General features: G+C 39.0%; 1 protein-coding gene across 1 annotated transcript; it reads left to right on the top strand.

Moving 5' to 3' along the window:
- Positions 1 to 422: 422 nt before the first annotated feature.
- ar (androgen receptor) lies at positions 423 to 17,061 on the top strand. The gene is made up of 8 exons (XM_029520094.1): positions 423 to 1,606; positions 5,072 to 5,223; positions 5,400 to 5,516; positions 10,292 to 10,570; positions 11,603 to 11,747; positions 13,906 to 14,036; positions 14,149 to 14,300; positions 14,529 to 17,061. The coding sequence occupies exons 1-8, from the start codon at positions 630 to 632 to the stop codon at positions 14,685 to 14,687; spliced, it is 2,112 nt and encodes a 703-aa protein (XP_029375954.1). The 5' UTR covers positions 423 to 629; the 3' UTR covers positions 14,688 to 17,061.
- The last annotated feature ends 236 nt before the right edge of the window (positions 17,062 to 17,297 follow it).

The raw sequence follows: 17,297 nt of genomic DNA, 5'->3' as shown, positions 1-17,297 counted from the left end.
TAGGGACCTCTGGTGGGCGGGGGAAGTATGACAAAAGACTGAAAACAAAGCTCAGTCAAGCTCGTTATGAAGTGAACCTGTAAGAGTATAAAATAACTCCAGCTTAACCTCTTCTGATGGCGTCCACTAATTAAAAATATGTCCTCTTGGACCTTTAATTGACGTAGCATTGTGAAGAAAACTAATAATTCAAGTTGATTATATATTTATCTTTCAAAAAAAAAAAAAAAGTGACAATAGTAACAATAAGCGCGGTGTATGTGATGAAATAGTGAACCAGTGTGGCTGGAATAAATCATCCCAGGAAAGAAAGTGCTGTGGATATTTCAGTGCTCCTCCTCAGTGGGGTTATCACGGTGAACCTGAACGCCTCTGACTCTGGAGATGTGATTTTAGGAGGAGTTTGTGACTCCTGTATCTCTGCAGGACCTTTAGCAGCACAACAGGAGAGCCGTGCTGAGGAGACAGAGACTTGTCGACACTTCTGTGCAAAGTTCACTCTGCTGCCAAAGTGAACCCTTTTCTGGGAACCAAGCCAAACTCCGAGCTAACCCACAGTTATCTTGTGGCAAAATTTGGCTAGAGGGAGAGACAAAGTCACTACGGGCGATGTTTTGAGCGCTCCCAGCATGTCGCAAAAAACTGAGGAAAATCGAGTTTACTTTATGGACAAGACAATGAGACCCGGTGCTGGCAGACTCCGAGACTCCGAAGATGCGGACGCGAAGGTTTACGGATCAGGGCGCGCTAACCAGCCGGTGCGCTGCGCTCGGCCCCAGGAGCTGCTGACAGCCGGCTGCCATGTGGGCGACGGTCCGCCTTTTTCCGCCTGCGCCACGATCTCAGAGACTGCCAGGGAGCTGTGTAAAGCCGTGTCCGTGTCCCTGGGTCTGGCCGTGGAGACCACCGACTCGGCCGACGCGGACGCTGCGCCCCAGCAGACCGCTGCAGAGCATTTATTCGGACCCGGGACCCTGAGCCGTGCCGGAGTCCCGGCGGCTGGTCCAGAGTACAGATGCCCCGGCAGGGAGAGGCGCTCCGTGTTCGGCGCCTGCAAGCCGCTGATGGACGTGTTGGAAAGTGGCGACTCCGCTGCGCCTCTGCGCCACTTCACGTCAACTCGGACATGTGTGGACGAGCCAAACTTCACTCTGTGCGAGGCAGGTGACATAACTCCGACCCGAGCTGCCCCCTGCTCTTATGCCCCAGCCACGGCGGCCACTCCGGGGCACTTCGGACACACGGCTGCGGACAGACCGTGTCGGCTCTACAGACCCGCGGATGGAGAGGCTGCTGACTCCACGGAGAACAGGTTCGCCTGCCACCCTGAGCAGTACAGCCTCAAAGTCAAAGCTGAGGACGTGGAGCCTGCCGCGGCGCTGTGGTCCGGTGATTACACGTTCAGTGACAAGCACAACACCGAGCTTTGGGGTCCGGTGCACAGCTCCGAAGCCGCCACCTTCATCTGTAATCCGTACGAGAGGAGCGTGCTGCGCTCCGAGCAGTGGTACTCGGGAAGTATGCTGAGGCCGGCCTATCCCAGCTCCGGCTTCATGAAGACGGAGGTCGGAGGGTGGCTGGATATCACCTACAAAAACGACGCCAGGTAATATATATTCACCTTTAACTGAAACAAAAAGACTCACCTGAAATCTCCTGGCAAACAACCCAGAGCATCACCTCTTTAATTTGACGGAGGTGTAAAAGTGTAGAAACGTCATAGTTGTATTTAAGGACTCTGTCTGGCTGTCAGTTGTGGAAATGAGTGAAAACGGAACTCACTGAACTGGGACCGTAGCGCATCTTAAAAATGAAGTGGAGATATTTAAGCATGTTCAGATAAACGCATGTCCCACAGCTGATTTCAGGTTTTATCTCTCTAAAAACACTTTTTTTAAAAAAAATAACTTTTATTCAATTTGAGGACTGTTCCTGTGACATTTAAAATGTATTCTTAATTATAGTTTAATTACAACAAAACGAACAAACACACAAAAAACTATTTACCTCAGCATAATAGCCTACAGCTTATATTTTTCATCAAACAGATACTGTTGTTTTTTTTTCTCTGACACCTGAAGCACATTAGAACACAAATACAGTGTGACCTTTTTAATATCTCTGCACTCAGAGGGGGCAGAGGTGGCATAGTGGATTGTTGTCTCACAACAAGAAGGTCATGGGTTAGCCTGAGGCCTATCTGTAGGGCGTTTGATTATTCTCACTGTGCCTGTGTGGGTTTCCTCCCACCGTCCAAAGACATCATGTTTGGGTTAATTGGTGAATCCAAGGTGTCCATAGGTCTGAGTGTGAGTGTGAGTGGTTGTTGGTCTCTGTCTGTCTCTGTGTGTTGGCCCTGTGATGGACTGGTGACCTGTCCAGGGCGACCCCACCCTCACTCAGTGTGAGCTGGGACTGGCTGCAGCACCCACCACGAATGAATGAATGAATGAATGCACCCAGAGAAAAACAGAATAAAGAGTTTCTTTTTATTTATCATGATACAGTTTTCTTGTAAAAAAAAAAAAACAAACAAACAAAAGAATGACCACTGAATGTGTTTGAGTCATGTTAACCAATGAGACTACACAGAAAAGGCTTTTAAAAAGTTTACATGAGTGAACAAGTGAACAACACAGGGTGGACATGTTGACTGACAGACAAGACATGAGACAAAAGTTTCATGCCACTGATGTCAGCACGTTGTTTCTCCCATTGTAACCGATTTTTCAGGGCTGGGTTGGAATTATGGTCCTTCAGGAACGTCTCTGGCTGTTCCTTTAAAACAACTGTGCATACAGTGGGTCATTAAAGCATTTGTTAAAATACAGAGGGAGGATAAATTATTGGGGTTCTCAAAAGTGAAGACATACATCTGCAAAATCCGAGCTGTTCTTTTTTACTACCTGGCATTCCAATCTAACTAACACAATACCTTAAGCATATCGGGCCAAATCTTTTGCTTATTTTTGATGAAATATCTGAAACACAGAAAGACAGAGCTCTCAGCCAGATTTCAAACAAGGCTCACAAGGGCTACGTCGTTTAGACTTCTAGCTCAGATGTCCATAAGTGCTAAAGCACAAAGGTCTTGGCATATTGTGAGATCCAGCTGTGCTCTTGCGATCACCCCAGTTCCTTGTGTCTGTGTCAAGAGGCAGGTTCATTAAATTATCCGGACAACGTAAAACTCATGCAGGTCCTAGATGTGGCTAACCATTTGAATGAACTATCTGCTGGACTTTCATCTGTCATCAAAAAGCTCAAACATCTCTTCTGGCAGGAATGAATACTTCATGCATCTTCTGTTGCTTGTCAGAGAGGCTTAACGCTTCACTGCAATTTGTAGAAAGAAAAGCACAGTGGACAGTGTCTATGCTCCCTCTGGGCTGAAGCATTTTAAGTCTGTTAATATGTTTTATTACAAAATGTTTGCCAGGAATGGTTAAACATCCTGTTGAGCTGCCTTCTGTTGCCCGGATGAATGTGCAACTTTATACTGCTAACTCACAAATGAGTGAAAACAGATGTTAATCAAACTACGTGGCTCTTTGCACATCCTTTCCAGATTCACAATTTTACTTCAGCTGAAGTTTTTTAAATGGATGTGTTGTAATTAGCAAAATATATGAAATTAGGAAAATAGGAAACTAGAGTGAGGAAAATGTAAATAAGCTACTGAAGTACATTTAAATATCAGTTTTTTAAGAGTACAAGTAATGCAAGAAAAAAATGCATTTGAGACTGAAATATGACATTTTTAAAAAGTATTAAATTGTAAATTAAAACCTCATTAGACGTGATCCATTTGTTAAGCGGTACTCTAACAACTACATAGGTATCGTTCATCTTTATATGGTTGTAAATTGAGGAGCTCACGGGGCTGGCTGCTGTTGCATGCTCCACTCAAAATAACACACACGATTGAGCTCTTCTACTATGAGGCTAATATTATTGTATTATTATTATACAGTACATATCCTTATGTCTTTACAAAAACTGATTGATCCTTTTTTCGGAAATCTAAAGGCAAAACTACTTTGTTCTGAATGTCACTTACTGCAACATTGCATATTGTTCAAAACATTTCTGTCTGACTTAATTTCACTAGTAAGACTTTACATTGTGTGAAAAACCCTGTGATCTCACACTATGTTTTAGCCTTAGTGAGAAGCTGGAGCTTTAAACCAAGTTATTTAAAAGCATTACAGAGCTTTTGCACAGTTATGCAAGCAATCCAATATGAGATTCATCACATTGGGCATTATTGTCAGTTGATCCGTCCGAGTTTTTGCAGGCTAGTCTTGACATGCGTATTTGGTGGTCTGGATCTCAGACCACATAGTAATTCACTCTGCCCATTAACTCTCAGTAATCAGAGCTTAGGTGTAATTGATAATTAAATGTCTTGATAATTAATTTGTCTTGTAATTTCACTTCCCATGCTCATGATTTTGTCTTCATTACCCACTTGTCCTTCATAACCAATAATCAGTCAGGACAGACTGAAGCTTCATCCTCGAGTCTTTTACGCTAAATCTTCATATCTAAGTTGCACGTCACTAAAGCAACGTTATGTCTGAGCCTTTTCCAGTCTCTCAGTGTTCAAGGCTGTGGCTGGTCGCCCATCGTGGCCCCTCCTCACCCTCCACTTGGCTGTGGTGTTGGTGCTCAAATCTTTCCCACACCATCCTCAGTCTGCCCCCCTTAACACTCACAGTGAGAGGCTGTAACATGGCTTTGTCAAATGAATATTATCTGCTCGGCATTTCCAGTTTGGACCAACTTATACAACTTGAAAGATATGAACTTGTTGTGTCATATGAGTTCAAGGTTAGGTTTTATTTTTCCCAAACAGCCTATTAATTTGAAAGATAATAAAGTTGCAGCTAGAAAAAATGAAAGAAATAAATGAAATAACCAGCAGAGTGCTAAAAAGAATAGTAATACATACCAATGTATGTCAAACAATAGATGTTAGTTTTCAGTAGGAGGAACTTGTTGGATAACACAACCTGTCTGATAGTAATTCAAGATCTATGTATGCCCCATTTCATATGTTTTTCTGCAGGTTTGAGGGTGGAAGGGAGCACCTCCTCCCCATGGAGTTCTTCTTTCCGCCACAGAGGACATGTCTGATCTGTTCAGACGAGGCATCTGGCTGCCATTATGGTGCACTCACATGTGGCAGCTGCAAGGTTTTCTTCAAAAGAGCAGCAGAAGGTAAGAAAACAAAGACCGCCCCATCCTCCTCCTCTGAGCCCATGTATCCTTTCTGTCTAGTTAAGGTACATATATATGTATTTTACAATTTGATGACAGTATGCAACAGCTAAAGCTGTTTTATTTCATAGTGTTTTACATTTCTAATCACTGTAGTTTCTCTGTTCTCCGAGCAGGCAAACAGAAATACCTGTGTGCAAGCAAAAATGACTGTACGATTGATAAACTCAGAAGAAAGAACTGTCCGTCTTGTCGGCTGAAAAAGTGCTTTGAAGCTGGAATGACCCTTGGAGGTAGGATGGACTCGTGTGGTGAAACGTACTTGGGCAAAATTAACCCCCCCCCCCCCCCCGGCACAGAATTTTTTGATATTATCAGTTACATTTAAATTCAGATGTACTGTGCGTGTTACATCGATATAGATTAAGATATACAGATATATCTCTGCAGTATAATAAACGTATAATAAAAACAGCCTGCTACATACTGTGAACAAAGCACACAACAGAGAAAGTAAAGTCCTAAAAGTAAAACTATTAATGGTTTCCTAAGACCCCAAGTACTTTATTCTGTCTACACTGCACATCTTGCCTAGCTCTCTTCAATTGCAGCATCATCACAATAGGGGATGTTACTGATAATCAAGCCCCTGACTGAGTTACCATGCAATTTAGACCTCTTCCATTCACTTCTCCTTACTGTCACCCAGACCTGCTCGTCATATTAGACTGTAAAGATTGACATGTAGTGGACTAATTTTAGTCTTGTGTTCAATTTTCACTCTCTTCCATTTTCTAATTTTGTTTAACTGTGAAAATTGTATGGGAAGCACAAAGCTGACACGAGACATGTGAGTTAAAGTAGCAGACATGCTGGTAATTTCACCACCAGTCACTGACAAACCCATGGAGGGAAAATGTGATCTAATGCTGTGATTGTCAGTAAAAAGGCACACCTATTCTAGTTGTGGATAAAAAGATGCTTTCACTTATCTTCTCATCATGGACATATAATTCTCTCGTGGCATTTCACAGGAAAATGTATGACAATAATTTGAAGCAATGGAGGCGGAAAAATTATACATTTGGTCTTATTATCCCCAGGATCTTTACTCAGCCCACTTCAAGGTCAAATCATGAAATTATGAGAGAAATGGCATGCTCTTCGACTAATAGGATTTTACTTCATTTATTACTACATGGCAATAACACCAATGAAATTAAGGCATGTGTATCAGTACATCACAGTTATTAGTTTCACTCCTAATAGTTGCACAGTTTGAAGAGTAGCAATTACTAAAGACTGAGAGGCATAGCTGTTGCTTCAATGTTTAATTTTTAGTATTTGAATTCCATATTATTCTTGTGTTTATATTTATGTCCACCATAGGAAGCTGAGGAGGGAGGTTACCTCTGCTAAACTATCACATATGTCTCATTTCAGAGAAAGTCCCTGCACATCTGCACTTTGGCTTAATGTGTGGCAATCCAAATACCCTTCACCATTATTCGGCTAAAAAGTTTTATAGTGTTGGACTTCAACCTGGAGATTCTTGAGTCCAAATTCTCTTTCTTGAATTTTCCTGTGTTTACTTTCTCACTCATGGTTATGCGACATGTCCCAAAAGCACATTAGCTACTTTTTCACTACCAGTGAGTGAACGTTAGTCATTATTAATTACATATTCTGATTTCTTTCAACTGGGGCAGGGTTACTGTTCAGGCTTAAATATCACTTTCCGTCTGCTGTCCAAAGTGGCCCAGACAGCCTTTTCCCCCAGTATCTCCTGTGGCTCCTAAAATGGGAGTCAATTTCTTTTGTTTAAAAAGCATCTACCGTTCTCCGTATGGAGGAGTATGGGGAAAATATTGAGGTAACACTATGATATTACAGATGAGGGAGAAAAAATGTACAGGTCAGGTCAGAGTGAGAGACTACTTCATCAGCTGAGCGTTGATGGAAGAGCACAAATTTAACTGCAATCAATCAACTGATGCTATGCTGCAGATCAGCCCTAAAAACCATATTCAACCCAAAGACTGACCGTCACATTACTCTTCGGTACAATTCCCCATATTAACAAAATTCCTTCTCTTTATACAATATGAGAATAAATAAATGGGTTACTTTCTGCTTTAATCATTTACTGTTAGGTTTACAACATGTTCTTCAGCTTAAACAACCCAAGGCCATTGATAGCCTTTTAACCCCGACACAACTCATTGTGCTTCCTGAAATAGCATCCCTTTGGCAGCAGGCATAGTGCATAAATAAATACACAGACTGTACTGAGAGTGTCATTTCCATGTTAACTATGACAAAAGTAATTACTTAATAAGGTGTGGGAACAAACTCTTCTTGCTTTGGAAAATAATGTGCATTGATTAAAGTAAGAGCTTTCTCTTACAGTAATAACAATATGGTTACCTCTGTTGAATCAGGGTTAAACCACAGAAACAGCTAGCTACACAAGGGAATGAAGAGATTCCCATCCTGTAACATACAGTACAACAAAATGTAACTATGGCTCCTTACAACCATCTATACAACTGAGCTATTGGCTTTGCACATTGTTGGGGCCTGGTGATATAAAGAAATAATTTTTTTTAAGTCTGTTTTAAAGTAATTTCTCCAGCCCCGACTCATAATTATTGTATCAGAATTTCTGTGTGTGTTTTCAGGCAAAAAGCCCTGAAATTCAGCTCTGTAAAATATTACCCACTGTAGTTCATTGTTGTTTACCACTCCTATCAATTTAATAATGAAATGTACTTTTTAATTGTAAAATGTAAGATTTGACCGTTCAGCTATCCAGGGGATTAGAAGGTTTATCTAGTCATCTGTTACTTCTTTCCCTTTTGTCAGAGTGTTTACTGCAGTGCTCACACACGTACCTGCTATGAAGACACAAAACTAGAGGATATTGGGATATGCAAAGACTCAGATTACCAAAAGGAATTTTAAGAGGACTAAGAAGGTTGTTTTTTTGTTTTTTTTTTTTTTAGCTTTTACAATAATTAGAATGACAGTGATGGTGGTATTGGCATAGAAGAAGAAAGGTGGCCCAAATATGTGATTCTAGCGATCACAAAAGGACCAGAATTTTACATTTACAATTTGATATCAGGGAAATTGACTTGTAACGGATAAATCTGCAGTTCATTCACTGGCAAAGAAAAAGTAGTAAAAAGAAACTGACACAGCAGCTCTGCTCAACATATCTGCTCAAGATATACTGTATACTGAGTTTGCATAGCAACACTGACAGTATCTTGTCTAATTAACTCTTCCTCTGGACTTAAATCTTTTGGATGTCTCCTCTTGCTAATATTGTCTTCAATTCACGCATGGGGATTTTAAGGTTAGCTCAACCCAATCTATTTACTGTTCTCTGAAAAGATCAGATGCCTGTCTGTGTCACAGTTAAAAATCCCGGGGAGGAATTTTTAATTAACCATTTTCCCTCAAATGTTTGTTATCGGATCATAAATCGAAATGTGAGACTTGCAAATGATCCTTCTTATATAATCTGCAATTTGCTTTCAACTCTGCTACTTCTGAGAGAGACTTAAGTCGTATTTATAACTGCCAATTCAATATTTATCAGATGAAGTGAAAAGCCAGGCTGCAGTTTTAATGAGAGATTCTCTGCATTGAATGTGGAAGAGGCAATAGCAAGAAATAAATGGGATTAAAGAAATAATGCCTTGCCTCTTATGTTAATTGTTGGGATTTGTTTGAGCTTCATAAAGCTAAATAGATTAAACGTTAAAGAATTACACCATGAAATTCGCCTTTTTGCGATTCTTTTGTGTTGATTTGACAGTTAAAATGTCTCCTTCAATTCACTCGGCACATTCTCACCATTTGTATCTGTCAGTCACACTCCAGCACAGCTGTCATTTGGAAATAGCAGGCTGAGTTAAATCGTAACTGTTCACAGCCCTTTTACATGTGGTCAAAAAAAATGAGTGTAGTAAATGGTCAACAGTTTTAAACCTGAGTTAAAGATCTACACGTATTATTATTCCAGTCTGAAACGCATTGTACATGACAGTGTACTCCACCAAATCGAAGACCAAGCTCTACTTTACTGTAGTTTGTAAGTGCAGGCCCTCATATTGAACAGCTGCCTTAGGATTCCCTGCATTTGTGGGGAAATAAATTGTAGCAGTCATCCCTCACATTCAGGAAAAGGGCTTTTAATGTAGATTCAGCTTTTATTTTGGATGTTACTTACTTTTTGGATGTTATTTAATTATTTTATTGTTTGTGGAACACAAACATAATGCAAATCTGCATCATTTATTTAGTTATATATTTCAAGGATATCTTTTCGGAAGTCTTCAAAGGCAAAAATAAATTATGTCTGTATTGCTGAGACTGACAAATGAAGACCACAGGCCTTTCCACCAGATGAGGCTCATCTGGTCAGAAAGATTTCTTCCAAATGGAATTTGATTCACTATCTTTAAAAAGCTATTAGCAGATCAGTATTGAGTATTTGTTGGATAAAATTGGTATTTCCTTTTAAAAAGCATACTGAAGAAACACAATTGCAGCTGGATACATTTCGGTTGATGATTTAGAGAGTAGAACTCATTCTCAACATAGTATTTTTGGTTGGACCATTTTGCGCTAATGCTGAAAAATTAAAACAATTATGAATATTGTGTAGACAGATGTGATGTTGTATTGACTCGTGATTAATAGGGAGGATATAATATTCCATTTCCACTGGAAAGTGTTTTCATGGAAAAATTTTCGAGTTAGAATTGCAATAAAATTGCACTTCTAGTTCTCCATTCAAAGGCAGAAAATCAACCTCCAGACAAGTCAGAGCAAGACAGCCAGTTATATAAAATCAGACATGTCAAACCTGAACTAAGGTGATCAAACTACGTGCAGAGAATCCTCTGACTATAACGTGATCTTTTTTAACAGTTGCAATTAAAATCATCTGGATTATAAACTGAAGACCATTTTGATTCGTGAGTTCATCTAACACCATTCATGTAACTTTTTAAGTACTGAAGTGATTCTCAGCCTTGTTTATCTTCATTTGTAGCACGTAAACTAAAGAAAATTGGACAACAGAAAAACCCTGAAGAGGATCATCCTGTACAGGAGGCTGCAGATGTCATCCAGAGTGTCTCTCCTAAATCGGGCCTGATCTTGAACTCCCAGCTGGTCTTTCTCAACATCCTGGAGGCCATTGAGCCAGAGGTGGTGAATGCTGGACATGACTATAGCCAGCCAGACTCAGCAGCCACCCTGCTCACCAGCCTCAATGAACTGGGAGAGAGACAACTGGTCAAAGTGGTTAAATGGGCAAAAGGACTGCCAGGTAAGACACTAATTTGTGAAATGTGTTGATCAGCTAATTTCCTGATAAATGTAAGCCCATATATTTACTTTCCTTCTGGTTCAGTTGGACTACAGAAGGAAACGTTTTATGGCAGTGTTTTGTTTATTTCTTAATGGCTAATTGTTTCTGTCTGCCTTCTGAAAAGTCAGCAATAATGAGAGCAGTGAAAGTAAATGACATCAGCCAAGCTGTGTTCTAGCCCTGAAGTAATAGTTGACATATGTGAATCAACATGTCTCTACATTGACCAACATTTCTGAACAAGAACCTTCTTCCCAATGAAAAGCTGAAATTAACCATTATAATTAATATTGACGCAAAGGTAGATTTATTTTGTTCCATACAAACTTTAGTTTGCAAATATCACCTTTTCTACAACCAAACACTATGACACAAGTGTTGCATTATTAACCTTTGCTGTCCATTTTCTTGCTACAATGTTGTTATTTCCAAATTAACAGGCTGACAGCTATTTGGTAGTGAGTAGTCCTCAAGGTTATTGATAATAATGCAATACATGTGAAATAGATGGTTTGAGTTAATGTTAAAAGGTGTCAGCTCTGCTCAGATCTGTTTGGAGTTTAAAAACTAAAGGTGGCCTCAGCAGACTGCCCTGAGAGGAAGTCCACCAGTTAAAGGACAGTTGGCCAGTTGCTGGGTAATACACTAGATGGCGAGAGATACTGCTGATGGCACCAACGTTAAAATATATAAAAACCAGTTGCCCTAAAACCGATCCCTGAGGAGCCCCGCAAGTTATTTTAAAGTTAATGTGATCAGCTATAGACAAAAAGAACTCAGAACTCAGGCACAATAGGATGCAAAACAGTAAAACACTCTTTCCAGATCCCAGGTTCCTTGTTCTGTGAAAAAATGGGTCATTTGATTTTCAGGGTGGCATGTTACTATATGATAAAATGATCTTTGCGTGAACAATTTACACAATTGTTGGTGTTATCCATATGCAAAAAAGCTGTTTCACAATTTGATCCTCATAATCTTTGTCTTTAGGTTTTAGAAATCTGCATGTGGATGACCAAATGACTATCATCCAGCATTCATGGATGGGGGTGATGGTGTTTGCCTTGGTATGGCGGTCCTATAAGAATGCCAACGGGCGGATGCTTTACTTTGCCCCAGATCTTGTATTCAATGAGTATGTACATCTCTTAATTGTTTAATTCAATTGTTCTATAAAAGTGGGATTTAATTGGGAGATGATCTGACATGCCGTGCTTCTTATTATACTTAAACATCACCCCAGTGAGTTAGCAGGGGCCATCATGCATAATGCTGATAAAATTCTCTTTCCGTCTTTAGCTCCTTCTCTCCATCTTTCGCTCATTTGATTTCCTACTCATGCGCAAAGACATCTCCAGAATTTAACAAAAGTAAAGCAGAACCAGTTTTCAGGATTTGCAGGACAGTGATCGTCAATTTTTTTCCTAAAGTGGTCTTTTGTTACCGTGAGAGTAAAGTAAGGAACATTCGTTTTCAGCATTCAAACTCACGTAGCCCATGGATGTGAGATGAGGTCTGTCCAAGTATTAGAGAGTAATATTCATGGTTACAACACCTGATATTTTACTCAGTTCCATCAGATGTTTACTGACCAAATCTAGTAGCTGTAACTATCTGTAGATTAATGGTTATCTAATTAATAAGCATGTACATTTAAACTGCACTTCCTTTTCTTGTATGTATGGGATGTTTAAATACAGCAGATATTTTTGTCATCTTTCTCATGTCTGCACAGTTTGGGATATTGCAGTGTAGCAATTAAGAAAAGTATCTTATTTTATAATAAGAATAATTTGTTTTGGTTATAATCGCAGAAAAAAATATTTTTCTGATATTATTATTATCATTATGACCAGTTGTTAAAGGGCTAAAAATCTTGTATTATGAATGGTGTTACATTCAGGGACCTTTTATAAATATTATCATCATCACATTCACAGCTTGTCTGTTGAATTGGTTAACTTGAGTTAATCTGTGCATGGAAATGAATGAGCAGCACAAGCCAAACTCATCTACTGACTCTAATCAGTGACCAACAGTGATGACAGTGGTCTGACTGTAACTGCGAAAGATAACATTCGGACATAGGGAATCTATACTGAATAAATTAGAATAGATGTTCAAACTATCCATGTGTCAGAGAATATAAGAATTAAGTAGACGCTTGAATAGTAAATAGTATGTGGATAGTTCATTATTAATGTCCAGCATACAAGGGCAATGTTTTTGACAAGGGAAAATAGTGGAAACTGGCAGGCATCAATTTTTAATATGGCATTGAGGAGCCACATTTACTAGCTGCATACAGAAGGTTAAACCTTGCAGCAATCAGCAAACATATTAGTGTCTGCAGCTGACTGTATTTATCAGTTCATTTTTGTGCTCGCAAAACAAACAAACAAAAAAAAACCTGGGATTTTGTTTATAAATGGGTCTGAAAATGATTCCTACCTTCTTAGAAACATTTGAAAGAGACTTCAATTCTCGATTAGATTTTCCTGTGTGTTGGCTAATGTTTACATGTCCTTCCAGGGATGTAGTACTGGGCTTCCATAAATTTAGCAGACTGGCAAGACAGAATAAGATGCAGTTAAGATGCAGATGCAGTTAGAACTAAATCTAAAAACTCCCCAAACTGATTGAACTTCCTACCCACTAAATGGTTAAATCTTTCAAAGTCCTACCAGTTTGTAAATGGAGCATTCTGCAGTCCTTGCTTAGATGATGTGATATATATATATATATATGCTGGCCTTACACATTTATATAAGAGCATACCTAATCATCCACACACAGAGAACATTCAGCTCCTTAGTTTTGAATCAATTTCCTAAACACTCATATTTTTTATACTCAGAGCATATAATTTTCTTTTTTGTGATTAATAATAAAGGCAGAACGATATCATGGTGGAAGAGGGGATACACTTTGATTTTCCACTCATGTTCTCCCATGTGTGTTGACATTCTCATTCAGGCAAGATGAACATGAAATATCCAATCACCTCCTGTGATGAACTTTAAACAAGTAATACATTTCAGGTATTCTGCGTGTTTTTCACATTTGGCTCCAAAGTCAAAGATCCCACAGCAGAAATCTGCAGTTATATCGATATTTCGCTGTCTCCATTACAGCATTAATAGAAATGGGTCTAACCTCTGACATTCTTCCCTCTTCTCTAGTCTTTTATTACAGAATAAATGTCCAATGTATAAAGCAATTTACCTTTTGCCTGTGTAAATTGAACATTCCCATTCATTCACATCTCCAATCCTGACCTTTTACATCTGCAGACAACGGATGCACATTTCCACCATGTACGAGCACTGCATTCGGATGAAACATCTTTCACAGGAGTTTGTGCTGCAGCAGATCACTCAGGAAGAGTTCCTCTGCATGAAAGCCTTGCTTCTCTTCAGCATTAGTGAGTACTGTCCTATGTAAAGGGCAACAAAACTAAATAAAGCAGCAAAGCTGTAGTGTTTAAAAAGCTTACCAACAACCATGCAGTCAAAACTTTTTTTTCTTTTCCCCAGTTCCTGTTGAGGGTCTGAAGAGTCAAAAGTTTTTTGATGAGTTGCGCCACACCTACATCAGCGAACTTGGTCGGCTCATTAACAGTAGACTGACAACAAATTGTTCTCAGAGGTTCAACCAACTCACCCGACTCCTGGACTCGCTCCAGATGGTGCGCTACTTTACTTCTTAGGATAAAGTTACATGTACAGATGTTCTCCTTCACGCCATTAAAATCTAATAATTCCTCCTCAGAGTAGAACAGGCAGGTTTACTGGGATTTGGAGCTCTATAATCCTCCATGCTATTTTCAGAAAAACAGTAAATCTTGGTGTATAGTTTTAGCAGTACTCGTATTTTAATTATTTTAGTAATTTGTTTGTTTGTTCTTCTGTTTCAGACAGTTCAGAAGCTGCATCAGTTTACATTTGACCTTTTCCTTCAGACACAGTCGCGTCACACCAACGTCAGTTTTCCAGAGATGATTGGAGAAATAATCTCAGTACATGTACCAAAGATCCTGACAGGTCTGGCAAATCCCATCTGGTTTCACAACTAGAAAAGGTTTTATATTAAAGATTACTCAGCTTTGCTGCATCCATAAACTTTAACAAAGACTTTGCACTGTTTCTTTATGTAACTGTTGTCATTCTAAAAGCTTCTAGTCTGTCCTGTATTCATGGTTTTATTGCTCAAGTTTATTTTTCCTTTTCACCATAGTTGAGAATGTTTTCCAACAGTGTTAAAGCTTTTATCTGAAGAGTTGCAAAGCATAACCTGTTGATAACTGTGTTGTTTCAGCTTGAACAAACATGTTACTTAACTCTCTGTAAATCGCAGCAATAGACATGTAAAAGTATTAGGCTTAAAAGTTTTGCATGTGGCCCTCATTATACATATACTTGATGAAGTACACATAAGCACAAAAATAGGAAACAATAAAGACATGGCCTAATTAGCAGATGAGAATGACAAAAAGACACAAAGAATACTTGCATAAATGACAAATTGAGTTTGAACATAGTCTAACAGTTTTGAAATCCTGGTGTGGAGCCACACTTGTCATCAGACTGTATAAAACCAAAGTCCTCACCAGAGCAAACAGTGTAGTGATCATAGCCAGGTATTGCAAAGGGGAAACACAAATCATAGCTTGATGTAAATCTAATTGAAAAAACTGCTCTGTTTAAAAGGTTTGTGCTGCTGGTGGATGCTTGAGGATAATTGTGTTATGTCTTCAATTGTAAACAAAAATTACAAACTGAGCAGAGTAATAGTTATTGATAATTATTCACTTCATTATAACAACCTCTGAAGTAGGAGGTCTGAGCCAGCAGTCATGTATTTGTTTATTCAGCTAATGGAAAATAAGATATATATACTGCATTGCATTGGTTAACGGGATTAAAAGCACAACTATGGAAAACTGAAAATATTAAAACCTTGTTTGCATCTTGTGATCAAGCTCACAGTTCAGGTTGTAGAACTAGTGTTGTGTCTGGCAGCAGCCACAATACAAAAACTCCACATAACATGAAGATAAATAATATTTCACTACTCTCTTTACTACGCTACTTCGCAATTCAAAAATCATCACTGCTCTATAAATACAGCACAAAAAGGCATATTTCAGCAACGTAGAACAAACTGCCTGAATGGCACTATGCTACCAAACCTAATCTACGCGCATCAGAGCAGAAGATTACTTTAAAGTCCTTCAGCCTTTAGGCATACTTTCACACAGAACATTGCCCTTGATGCTTTGGAGCTAATGCAGCACAATGCAGACATCTCCAAGCGCGACTTGGTGCTTTTTGTCGCTCAGCACATAAAATCTGAGAGTCTACTGAAGGGTGGGCCTCTCCAGGTATCTCGCGATCCGACGACGAATCCGAGGCTCCGATTCGATGATAAAACGATCAAAACATCAGATATTTAAATGCACTTTTGACCCGTTACAGGCAAGAATTGAGTTTTGAATAATTTAATAATTAATAGTAACGATAATAACAATAATATTTGGATCCAAGAATCTTATTTTCCCCCAGAACAACAGCTAATGTGCTTCAGATGTTTTCTCAATGTTACTTATCTCAAGCATTAACTTATAAATACATAGCAGGTGTGTGGCATCGGTTCTTAAACTTCAGTTCAAGTATGAAAGTATTGAAACTCCTCCTCCTCTGCAGCTTTCAAAATCAGTTAACATGTGAAACATTGACATTGCCTTACATTCCAAAGCCAACATTAACTAAGTCACTGGTAATAAACTCTTTTCTTATTCAATATTTCTTATATCACATATTGATAAGTATTGAAAGAAAGTTTGACAGAAGAGGCAGAAGAGACAAGAGCTGGGGGACCCCGAACATAAAAATCCAACTGCAGGGAGCAGCAGGGAGGGTCAAGGATGTCCCTGTCAAGGAAGTATAGAACCTCCTATTAGATTCATTTTATGTTCAATTTATAATCATTTAAAAGCAAAAATATATGACAAATTACAAGCCTTTGAGTTTTGTTAAGTGATTCACTGATTAAACTAAAATAAATTCATCGGCTATGACACAGTGCATCAAGTCCACAGCTCTTCACTAGTCTACCACCAGCAATCCGGGCCAGACTGCATGGTGCAGCAGCAGGGGGACTCAGAGATTTATAGAGACACAAGGCAGAAACTATGGCACCAAACAGACACAAATACTGAGTGAGAACTTGACTCAAAGTGCCAGAGAACTCAGATTTGGGCAGCAACATGCCAACAAGACAAGAAATACAATCTAGCAGCCAATTTAAAACGGCAACATCTTCACCTAGGTGAAGGTGAAGGTTCATTAACGGTCTTTGCTAATCCTCAGACAAAAAAAAAGAAAGAAAAGAAAGAAAAGAAATGTCACTTAAATGATTTGAAGTTCTCTTAACATTAATTTCAGACATGGGCAAAATTATTGTTGGTAATTCATTGAATTTATTATAATTAACAGTATTTACAGAAAGTCAGCAGGTAAAACATATAGTCATTTTGTAAATACAACTACTGAATACTGAATACTGTGATACTGAATATATTTTAGCCTGAAATTTCATCTTTCAGCGAAAGAACTACAATCATAGCAGACTAAAATTTCTTTTAAATCAGCAGCTCTGTCATCAACATAATACACACAAACTC

Source organism: Echeneis naucrates, chromosome 14 (assembly GCF_900963305.1).
Source record: "Echeneis naucrates chromosome 14, fEcheNa1.1, whole genome shotgun sequence".
In the NCBI taxonomy this organism is placed as follows: Eukaryota; Metazoa; Chordata; class Actinopteri; order Carangiformes; family Echeneidae; genus Echeneis; species Echeneis naucrates.
This window is presented reverse-complemented; position numbering and strand designations above follow the sequence as displayed.